This window comes from Accipiter gentilis, chromosome 4, assembly GCF_929443795.1.
Source record: "Accipiter gentilis chromosome 4, bAccGen1.1, whole genome shotgun sequence".
NCBI classification, from domain to species: Eukaryota; Metazoa; Chordata; class Aves; order Accipitriformes; family Accipitridae; genus Astur; species Astur gentilis.
Window position 1 is genome coordinate 39,712,138 of NC_064883.1, and position 12,245 is coordinate 39,724,382.

The 12,245-nt window shown below is 44.3% G+C and overlaps 1 protein-coding gene across 1 annotated transcript in view; it reads right to left on the bottom strand.

The window, feature by feature from the left end:
- Positions 1–11,804, bottom strand: part of DPP6 (dipeptidyl peptidase like 6) — a 575,931-nt gene extending 564,127 nt beyond the window's left edge. Inside the window, exon 1 of the mRNA XM_049798774.1 lies at positions 11,706–11,804. Coding sequence (XP_049654731.1) covers positions 11,706–11,765 — 60 coding nt within the window. The 5' untranslated portion in view covers positions 11,766–11,804. The remainder of the gene's footprint in view (positions 1–11,705) is intronic.
- Between the last annotated feature and the right edge of the window lie 441 nt (positions 11,805–12,245).

Here is a 12,245-nt window from a genome sequence, read left to right on the forward strand (position 1 = left end):
ACAAGGAAGTAAGAGAGGAGCTTTCAAGAAAGAATAAGTCATTTGTGGTAACGTCTCCACAAACTATAATTTAAAGTGCTGGAGGCCTCATTTCTGTACAATCACTAAAATTTTAAGCACCAGGAACCATAGCTCTTCATTACTGGGTTCTTCAATAAACTTTATGCTTTACACTGAAAAAGCTTTAGAGGCAGCTCTTCCATCAGCACACAAGAGATTTAGGTATGTTGCTTCTGCTGACATTACTGGAAGTTAGACATGGACGTCCTTTCTGTGTTTAAAACAAAAACACAGTAATCATCTCCCTCTCTTTCAGCTAGTCCATATCAGCTGCCACTCAGAATTTCTCTGGTGCAAAACATGCTGTAAAATATAATGACGCTACAGCAGGAAAGTACCTGAGGAAGGCTAATCATTGGCGGTAATTTACAATATTTTGCTGTCGAAGATAGTTTTAAGTGAGGTATTTTTATCATAATACTGTGATGGTGCACAGCATTGATTACTTTCCATTAAAGTCATTAAAAAGCACTGATGTTCTCTACTGTTGTACAAAGAAAGGGGGACAAAAGAGAAGGAAAAAAAACCCCAAACACTTGAATTACTGTCATAAATAAAGAGTTTGAGGGTCCATAAATCATTTCTTTCCTTCCTCCTTGGCTAATACTTTCATCACCTCTATTATGATCACACATAGCTAGAGATTCTAGGTACAGTTTCTGAGTGGCAGGTTGAAATAACTTTGTAAAAGCCCAAGCTGCAGCAACCAAAAGTCATCACTACCTTTTCAGTGGCTCATGTGAAGATACCTGTGTTGCCATCCGAATCAGTCCTTCGGTGTCCCTGAGCTGGATAAACCAGCAAGGCATTTTAGTTTTTATGCTATAAATGCCCTTTATGGGCAACAATTCACACAGATTAACAAAAAGCACAAGGAAATTTCTCCTACTACTTTAAGTAAGGAAAAACCAGCTGGTTTTATTCACCAGAAGTAAATTAAAATTAACTTCTTGAAAAAGTGGAACATTCGGTGCCCTCCCCTGCCAGAAAAAGAGTAGGAGCGGAGCAGGTACAGAAGGAAGCAGGAATGAACCCTAAATGAGGGAATGAAAGACACAGGCAAGGTGTAGATATGCTCCATAATACAGCTGCAGACTTTGGGAATTTTAGCAATATCAGGATAACTCAAGTGACTAAAGTTGGAACAAATCAGAAAATATGGAGGTATGGAGCATGCAGAGAGCAGGACCTGGGAAATTCAGGGATAGTTCTGACCAGCTGGAGAAGAGACCTATAACAATAAAGAGTGACTAAACTTGGAGTAAGTGACTGAAAAACTTTGGTGGCCTCTCTGCTGGCAAATTAATTGTGCAACGGGTGGCCAGACAAGACGACTGGCAGTGAGGCAACGCAGCACGTCAAAGAAAATGTATTATACTGTGTGATTTCACTGGGCCCCAGATGCAACCCTGATTTGTGTTAAGCAGCATAAGAGAAGCCACATGACAATCAATGGGATCGCACACAGAAATCAATCAATGCTAAGCAGCGAGAATATAAAGTGAAGAATAAAATCCTTAGTCTGAGGAACAACCATAAACCAATGAACAAATTTAAAATGTAAATTCTTTGATGTAGGAAGCAGTATTATGGTTTCTGGCTGGAGAGCCTTTTGTTCAATTGAATCCCAGTATGCAACTAGCGTTCCTACGGAGTGCCGCAATAGAACTAACACTGATGTGAGTCCCTGCTGCTGGATCTTTCCTGGACTTGTTACTTATGAAAACCTATCTGATCCTCCACTTTGGAGAACAGGGTTAAAGCAGTGGTAAAGCCTCTGTGTGAGGTCATTAGCCAGCAAAATCTGACTTGAATAAAAAACTGCACTAAAAATCTGCAAACACTGGGATGTTGGGATGCTAAGGGGAAGTCCAAGTCAAAAGCCTAGATGCATAAACCAATACATCAAAAAAAAAAAAAAAAAAAAAAAGCAAGCAAAAGCATATGGTGTAGCTGCTGCCCTGAGTAGCAGTAAATTACCAGCAGCACACATCTGTCTGCCATAATTTCAGCCTCTTTCTAGCATTCCAATTTGAGATGCCGTCTGCAAATAAGCAAGCTAGCTGACCTCAGAATGTTGATGTCCTGCCCCTTTTCAACTTGCTGGCAGAGCTGAGAGGAGCCCAGCACCCACTGCCTCTGTCAGCCCCCAACCCTCTCCCTGAGGCTCTCCCTGAGGACAAGCCTTGGCTTTGCTGCAGTGTATTTAGTTGTCTACTTGAAGGCATGACACCTAGGAGGGCTGTATATGTTCTCTTTTTAAACTACCCGAGGTTTTATACTTTTAACAACCTTCCTTTCAAGTGAGCTGAAACACTGCTCTGCTCCCCTCTTCTCCTCCTCGTGCTCTGTGCTTGCAACACAACTCGCTCCTTTGGATATGCTTCTCTCCAAGGTGATCTTCTGGAGCAGGGTTTGCATGTCACAGTACAGGGGCTGTGGAACCTCCTACATCTCTGTCCCTCCTACATCTTTTTTCCTTCATTCCAAAAGAGAACATGTTCTTAACGATACAAAAGTTTGCTAAATTCTTAGGTTAAGCACAATAACGTAAGGCCAACAGTACAGATGGGAACCCCACTTAGTGGGTTACCAAGTTATTATCCTCCACCAAAGAGCTCACAGAGCATGCAAGGGAAGTTCTCATCCTTATTTTCACCAACAGAAAAAACCTAAAGCATGGGCAGAATACTCGCCCCAGTCTTGCTGAGGTGCAACTACTGCTGACTGCCCAAGACCATGCTTCCACTGGGAGGTTAAAAGCAAGTTGGAGAACATTTTTTTGATGGCAACAGAGTCTGGCTTTGAAAATCAGCTGGGATCTATGATACTGTGACTACGTGAAAATGTCAAGCCCAAACCACTTGTCCAGTATCCCAGTGTAAGTCAGGGCTTAATCCAGGAATCAGGACATTCCCCTTGAGTGCTAGCACAAGTCTTTCAGCCAAACTTTATTTCTGGCAATGCCATGAAATGCAAATCAGTCCTACCTATAGGTAGGTAACTATGTGGTAAATCAGTGCTAACTGATAAACAAACTATTTCATTCACCAAAAAAAAAAAAATGTCCCAGCATGTCAATCTAGTTATTTTGTTTTAAAACCGGCATAAAAATCCCCAGCATAATGTAAAGATCATAAATATCAAATTCTATCCAGACTAGGCGTGGGCAAACTGCTTGAAAATAAATAAATAAAAGCACTAAATAAATAAATGAATGAATGAAAGCAAATGACTTTCCTATGTTTACTTAACAGCGCTAATATAGAGATAAGCCAAATGTGTTCTAGTGAACAAGAAATTGAGTCTGAAGTTAATCCCTTTTCTTTTTCTTTTTTTTTTCTATAGCCTAGAGGTCCTTTGTACTCCCATTGAAGTCATGGCCTCAGGTGATCCATACAGCATTCACAGCATGATATTATTTCTATTTTATTGGGCAACACAATGATTGAAATGCTAAAATAAATATTATTCCTATTATTTGACTTAAGCATTAAAGTCCCGAAATAGTCAAGCTAATTTATTTTGATTATCAGCCCATTGGTCTTGGTATTATAAATTAACCCCACAATTTTCACAGAGCTTGTATCTATCTAATGCCTGAAAACATGATTTTGTTTAAGCACCTATCATGCTAAGATTATTTTATTTTTTTTTAAAGTCAATGAATCCGTTCTGGTCAATACAAAATTAATCTAAAATGGTTTACTGTTAAATGACATTGGTGCTTACACATTTGCTCTGTCCTACACCATTTAAAAAGCCATTGCAGACTCCAGTTATAGTGCTCAGAGCTCCGGCTGCATTTTTAAAGCACCAACTGTTAGTTAATTTTGTTAGCATAAACACCCAATAAAATTTTATGGTGTGTTCAGCTCTCATTAAAGATGAAAAACAGCAGTGGAGAACAGCACCCACAAATAAACAGGGAGCAGGACGGCTCCGGCGTCACCAATCCCCTGAGCTCGTTCGGATTCAGGGCTCGGGGCTCCCCGTGCCGGAGGGCACTGCAGGGATACGCAGAACAAAATCCCACGCGCCGCTGGAAGCCCCTTGAGCTCCGCACAGCCCTACCGTAATGCTCCTGGCAAATACTCACCGGGGGCAGAACGGTCCTTCTCCAGCCCCTTTCTCCTGCAGCCCCTAAAACCTTAAAATAACCGCAGTTCTAGGCAAAGTACACCCTTGCTGGTGCATACCTGCACAACGGTACAAAACCCACGGCTCCTTTTGCTCCCCATCACCCAAAAGAGCCTAGAGGAGCAGCTCCATCAACACCAGGAGTAGAGGAGCCCGCTCTTCCCCAGTTTGCATTGCACGGTTGGGATTCCCTCCGCTCGGGGAAAGCGTGACCCCTGCCAGGAGGATTTGGATCAGTCAGGGCATTTATAAAGTCAGCCTGGCCATCTCCCATCCTTCAAAGGAGCATTTGAGCCTTGCACTGAAATTTCTAGCCTTGAACCTGCCATCGTCCTCCTTGCAAAATTTCCTGTTAATGGCAACTTTACAGGACAGCTGACGCTCGGACAGTCCCAGGAAGCACTCAAGGGAATACGGCTGGAATTAACTGACAAAAAACATCAGGTTTACAGGCAGAATTATAGAGAAAGCAGATTTCACTGTCTGGAATAATACAAGGTCTATTCAAGAACTTCCTACAGTCATTATCCCTAAAATCCTTGAGACTGGGTTGCTTAAGGCCCTAGAAATTTCTAAAAACCTTTCCATTGACATCAACAGAAGCAAAACTTCTCTCACTAATTCAGCACTTCCACCAGACTACATCAACTGAAAACTTCCAGTTTACAAGCAAGAGAGAGAATGTGGTAAAACCAGTTTCAAACAGTTCCCCTGAAGTTTCCTGGCCTTTTTTTCTTGATTTATAGTTCACTGTTCCTAGTTTTGACAGGTTTTGCCTTCCTCTGCTGCTTTGTGAAAGATCCCCCACAAAGGATAGAGAAGATAGGTGATCTATTAAAAACGGGATAGGGGAAAGAGTTAAATCAACACTACACAGTTCCACCCCACCTGCAAAACAAAACCTTGTTCCACAAGGAGCCAAACTAACACCTGGCTTCCTAAAGGACAGAGGATCCAAGCCTACAGTTTTCTCCCCCTTCTTTGCCCACAGCTTTTTCCTGCTGACACCTACAGTGGGCAAGGGATAACCTGCTTCATAGAGAGGGATATGCTGGTGGGATGTCAGGAGCATAGGCTGATGAGCCAGCTGGCTGTTAAAGGGCCAATGGCTAGTATTGCCTTCATTTTCCATGGCAGAGAAGCTCAACTTCAGTCTATCTTCTCTACCTAGCCTGCAATTTTCACAGAATTTGAGATCATTATTATTCTGTTAAGCTTGGTAGATTTGGTGGTTCACACTCAGCACCTCGCTTCACTGCCTGTAAAACTAGAGTAATTCTCCCCTTCTCCCAGCTTTTTGCCCCTTATTGTCAACCTAAACCATCAGCACTCTGAAGACAAAGCCATTTCTGTCTCTATGGGCTTACAGCATCCAGCAGGACTGGGCCTTGATCTTGGCTGGCGTGCTCTTGCAATGCTGTATTAGACTACTTGGAAAGGTTAATGTTCTGAGATGGAAGTGTAATTTCTAAGGGACTGCCCTCTGAGCTAGGCTGGATTTTGAAGATAGCTGACTGATCACGTTTTAAAGCGCTGGCAGCTACATCAAGTCCTACTTTAATACTTATTAGGTGTGGAAGCCAACCTTGCATTCGCACTAGAGTATTAAAACTGGACGACTTGAAAATATACTGCTTAGCTGTACCCATACGTGGTAACTTACCACACACAGTAAAATGCAATGTGCAAGTAAAATTGAACTCGTTTCTGCTTCAGCAATAACAGAGGAGCTTCCTTATCTTCCTTTCCTGCACCCAAGAGTGCTAGAAATGCTGTGGCTCTATTGCTTCCGTAACTTTAGAGGTATTGAATCTCTCTGCAATTAAACTGACATAAATAAGCAGTAATTCAACTGAAATCAGTGGAATTCACATAAGGGGAATAGTTCATGTAGAAGAGAAGAAAATTACATTCACCCAGTGTACATGCAATAATGTCTTATTAATCGTTTAAAGAATAAACCACTATAAACCCCAAACTCTCTCATATCCTGTTAAAAGGACATTATTGGCCTGTTGACCACAGCTGTACAAACACCACACTGCCCCTTTGGATCGGGGCAACTCCCTGCAAAGGTTCAGTTCTGTAGGAACACCCCACATCAGCAATTTCCTTTTCTTATAGCTTGAGTTTGTTCTTTTCAAAACAATGGGAGAGCCACCAAGGGCACAATCAGGACTGTATTTCCAGTTTAGCTTAACTGTGTGTACTTTACTTTAATAAAGACTTTAAATTACTTCATTGAGTTGTTTTCACACCCACTTTCTTACATACCAATATTGCTAATTAGTACAATTGTCTCTCCTTTAGAAGAAAAAAAAATAATCTGTCCAAATGATTTGCTGTTCTCCTTGAGCATTCATTATTGCTGATTAAAAATCAGGTTACAGTTATTCAGGCAGGTGTCCTAACCTCAAGACTTTGATTCAACAAGCTTTTCTTAATGCCTGCTGTCCTGGTTTCAGCTGGGATAGAGTTAGCTGTCTTCCTGGCAGCTGGTACAGTGCTATGTTTTGAGTTCAGCATGTGAAGAATGTTGATAACACCGATATTTTCAGTTGTTGCTCAGTAGTGTTTAGACTAAAGTCAAGGATTTTTCAGCTTCTCATCCCCAGCCAGAGAGAAAGCTGGAGGGACACAAGAAGTTGGCACAGGACACAGCCAGGGCAGCTGACCCAAACTGGCCAACGGTGTATTCCATACCGTGTGACATCACATCTAGTATATAAACTGGGGGAGTGGGGGCGGGCGGAATCACAGCTTGGGGACTAACTGGGTGTTGATCGGTGGGTGGTGAGCAATTGCACTGCGCGTCATTTGTATATTCCAATCCTTTTATTACTACTGTTGTCGTTTTATTAGTGTTATCATTATCATTACTAGCTTCTTCTGTTCTATTCAACCGTTCTTATCTCAACCCACGAGTATTACTTCTCTTCCCGATTTTCTCCCCCATCCCACTGGGTGGGGGGGAAGTGAGTGAGAGGCTGCGTGGGGCTTAGTTGCTGGTTGGGGTTAAACCACGAGACCTACTTACTTAAAGCTGAGAGAGGAAGGGTGGTTTCTTATTATCTGCTGTAGCCCAAAATATGTCCTGTAAGCTACATTGATGAAATCCAAGATGGAAACATGCACCATTTGCTCAGGTTTAACTCAGTGTGGTTCCATTTTACCATAGAGCCCAAGTCATTCTCATCAATCCTGTTGGGACAGGAAAACACTTCTCTCCTACCCACACGTAGAGGTCAGAATCAGGAATAGGTTAAAGCTTAGATCCACAAAAAGATTTAAATGTCTGATAAAACACGAGTGCAATTTAGGTAGTAAAATGACTGCATTACCCTCAATAACACACATAAGCTATTTGGCTACTCATCAGTGATGCACTACTGGGACCGTAAGCTGCGTATGAGAGTATGCCAAAGGAGATGAACTGACATCTCACAGGACAACAGGTCTCCGAGTTAGGAGACCTGACCCACAAGATATCCACTGACCATATCCAAGACTGAGGTCCACATAAAACAGCTAAAATAGCTGTAGTCATTCAAAACTATGGTCGGAGAGAAGTCAAAAGAGACTGAATCAGCAGCAGTATGCGCTAATGTACAGCTGAGGCTGCTGTACAAAGCTGGGGGTTTAGACCGTACCCTCCAGATGGTGCATGTCAGCCAGTGGTTTGGCTAAAGGCATTTATTTTCATATAAATAAAGAGACAGTGCACCCCCCTCTCCCCAGGAGACACTGTGGCTTTCCATCTTCCCCACTCCAAACAACAGCCCTGGGCTGGCCCTTCTCCAAAAGGAGAGACGGGAGGGCTCCTGCTGTGGAGCAGCCTTTCTCCTGCTGGATACAACAGTGCCCCGAAGGATGGGAGCTGGTGGGTCTCTGAATCCTCATCAACACTTAGGACACCAGATCCACAAATCCTGCTCGATGGAATACATCCTCGCTCACTGTACCCAGATGGAGGACCCCAAACATGGTTGTTACTAAAGAAAGAAATTACTCCCGATGTTTTCAGTAGATCCTCCTCCCTCAAGATAGATGAAGTTGGGAGTCCCAACATAAAACAAAGCGTCTTCTCACAGCATCTTCCTTGGTACTAATCTAAGAGTAGAAGTTAAATTTAAGACACAATTTCTGTCCCTTGCATTGGTTGGCATGGGTCTCTGGACTGCTGAATAAAAGCCAAAAGCCAGGAGCTGCAACATGCAGTGTTGAAAAGCCTAAGTCCCCATATGGAGTTAGCCCTCGTTAATTCCTTCAATAAATCTGTCAAAACGTGACAGCTCGAAACTGAACCCCAAATTCTAATGCCAGGATCTGAATAACTTTCCAATAATGTGCACTTTCTTAATCAGAGTCGAAACCTGCTCCCAGCCCACATGAGAGAGGTGGCTGGTTTTGTACAGACTCTCAACGGCTGTAGGGCTCACCACCCCAACCACTCGAACACGTCAGAAATGTTCCTACGATGAAGCTTTTCATTACAGCACTGGGGTGAATCCTCTCACCTTCCTCCCACAAGTTGTCTTAGGAAAGGCAATGGGATTAGTCACAGGCAGCAAAAAAGAGCATTAGAAGCTGTATGTACACAAACTGTTTCTCAAAAATAATTCTCTCTAGCCAATAAATCACAGTCTTTCAATAGCACTCACAAGTGGCTTAGAGCTAGATCTTGGTTAAAAACAGCTAAAAAGTGTTACATAGAAATGTCAAAAAAATAGATGTGTTTTAGTTACTAGAGTTTGGAATTACAATCAAGCTATCTGCATTAAGGGGTTTAATTGTATCCCTCCTTTAAAACGTTACCTCCCTTGCTCATCACGACTGTGCAAAGCTGTAAATCTTGCAAAGGAAATTTGAAGGCTAAGTGCCCATTGCCTAGCGAGAGGAAAACTCAGAGCAAAGCCAGGAAGAAGAGTGACCTTGTGCCAGTGAGTTAGCATTTGCAACTCTTTGAGTCGACTCAATGTACCGACATTTTGGGTTTTTTTGGGGGGGAACCTAACAAGTTGTTTCATGAGCGTTGGAAACAACAGTGCTTGATTTATGATGGAGTTTTGCCCTGCATTATTTGCTCAACCCACTTCCTCTTGCAAATTCCCCAGCCCTCAAGCATGGCTGCCTCTTTTCCACCACAAACTTCCAGTTCTTCTGGAAGTTCTTCTATACGCCTTCCTTTCTCCTGTTCCCTCCCAATCTTTACACAGCCTGTGATGGGCAAAAGGACAGCCCATGACGTAGCTACAGCCATGTGCTGACTGGGTTGCTGGGACAGGGCGAGTAAAGGAGATATAGCCATATTTCTCCTTGTTTCTTCCTCTACTTGGATATTAAATATTCCTTCTTCCCTATTAAGAGATTTATTTCCACGACCCTTGTAGAAAGTTGACATCTGCAACACTTTTCCTGCTCTGTCAGTTTTGATTAAAATAGGCCAGTGACTTCAAGAGTTAGGATATCAGTAAAGTCTGACAAGTCCTGTTCGTGGGTTTGTTGTTTTGGTTTCGGTTGGGTTTTTGTTGTTGTTGTTTTTTTTTTTTTTTCTGAAAGCCAACCAACCAACATCTCACAAGTATTTCTGTGTTTTAGAAGTCAGCGTCACAAAAAACTTGGCTATTCTGCCTCTTGTCTACTCCATCACGGACCTCTTACAGATCAGTTATTTGTTTATTCAGCCCTGTTTGATACACTTTCATTCCTGAACACTGTAAGGTTTCCTTGCAACTGAATTAGTCATGCACGGAGCTTTCTGTGTTTTAATTAAAAACCTGAAACCATCAATCATGTCAATCTTCTGACTTGAAAAAATATATTTATTTCCAATGGAAAAAATATCCACATCCTACAGCATTTGAAAATAAGATGAAGATGCCTTCGAGTCAAAACCCAAATGTATCAATTATCATGTGCTAAGAATATACACATTCGAGCCCCATCTCTTCCTTCTGCATTAAAGTGTTAGGTCAGCAGCTTGATACAATAAATTATTACTGATATGCAATAACCTTAGCTGTTCAACCCGAAACTCAAAGAAAACCAGAAAGTGCAAGGAAAGGAGGCCCAACATCGAAATTACAGGCATGATCCATGGAGGACCTTCAATCTAAGGCCCTCAAATTATGCAAAGAGCTTATGCATGGGTTTAACTTCAAATATATGATTAGTCATGGAGCTAAGTAAATAATTTCAGCAGACTCATCTAATCTGCTTGTGTACTTCCACAGCACTCATCATGTCGCATCTTTTAATACTCACATAGCCTTACGATTAGTGGGTTTAACTCTAAAAAGATCATACGAGAAAAGGAGGAATAACTGTATTTGCTTTACAGGAGAGGTATGAGGTAAATCTGTGCGCCTAAGAGTTTGTAGAATCAGGTCTGCACTGACTAGACATGAAGTGCCCAACCAGCAGCACCAGCATTTCGAACACCACCACGACATCAAGTCTAGAAGATGGAACACGAAGCCAGTATTAAGAGGTAAGATAAAAAAGAAGTTAGCACTGCACCATTTCTGGCGAAATGTAAATTTTGCATTTCTTTAATGTGCATCCATTACCTAATATGGAAACATGTCACTTTACAAAAGACTAGCCTCAAAGAAGCATTTGAAATCTTGAGGAAGGGAGGGGGGAAATCCACCAGAAACACGAGCAGAAGCAGAAACACAAACACTGAAAAACACTTTGAAGAGTTGCAGAAGGAGCATCAACAGAATTGGCTACAAGAGGGCACGTACATCTACCCAACTCTAGTTTATATTGCAGCGTATCAGTGTTGTAAAGGCAAACGCAAGGGCCAGGTTCATTACTATCAGAAAAAGGTTAATGCAAATTTGATCTGGATCAGGCACGAGCACCCAGTTACGTTTCCGTTGAATTCAGCAGAGTGCACAATAAGGTGGTTTATCCCAGTTGGGTTTTTTTTTTTTTTTTCCTTTTTCTTAATGCTGGCTATGCAAACACACCGTGGCAAGAAGCAAAAGCAGCAGATACAGCTAGACCTGATCCCACGTTACGCACCAGCACAATTATTTTTTTTTTTTTTTTTTTTTACCTTCGAATCATCCTAACCCCTTTGAAGCAGGACCGCGCCTTCGGACCCTTCCAGCACTTGGGGCTACGAGGCCGCAGCATCCTCGCTCCCTAACGACCTGCTTCAAGACCCCCCACCCCCCCCCCTACCCCAAGCCGCAACCAAAACGCATTAACCCCTTCGGGGAAGCGCCACCTGCCTGCCCCGAGCACCGCTCCGAACCCCAGGGCGGCGGCGGGGAGCGGGCGAGAGCCGCCCAACTTCCCCAAGTGATGGGCTGGCGGGGGCGGCGGGGACACACACACACACACACACACACACACACAAAACCCCTCTCAGCTACAGGTTTAGAGCCCAGCAGGAGCGCAGAGAGGGAAGGGGGGGAGCCGGGTAGCCCCGCCGCTACTCACCCCACCGAGCCCCGTTCCCAACGCGGAGCCCCCCCGGTGGCCGGTCTTACCTTGGGCCCTTTGCCGCTGGAGCAGCGGACGTTGTTGGTCACCCCGGCCGTCTGATTCATGCTGGGGCCGGCTGGCAGGAAAGTTGGGCTCCGGGAGCGGTACCCCACGGCAACCTCACCCGAGGATGGAGCGGGCGGGCCGGTCCCCGCAAGCCGGCACTTTGTCGTCCCCCTCCCCCCCCCCGCGTTGGTCGCAGGCTGCGCTTTGGCGGAGCTCCCGGCTCCCAAACAAAACCCGAAACACGCACGATCGCATCTACACGCAACCCACCCCCCCCCCCCCCCCAACCCTGCTTTTCCCCCCCCCTCCCTCCCTCCCCGGCACGGCTTCCCTCCCCCGCCCTCCACAACGGAGGCGAGGCGAGCTTCTGCCCGCCCCCCGGGTGGGGGGGGGGGGCTCCTCGCCGCTCCGCGCTGTCCCAGGCCGAGGGGGGCCCGGAGCCTCCCCCCCCCCCCACCCCCCCCCGAGGGGCTCTCACTTCTTCGGCATTATTTCGTCTTCATCGCCCCCGGCGTGGGCGGTGGGAAAGCGCGTTACAA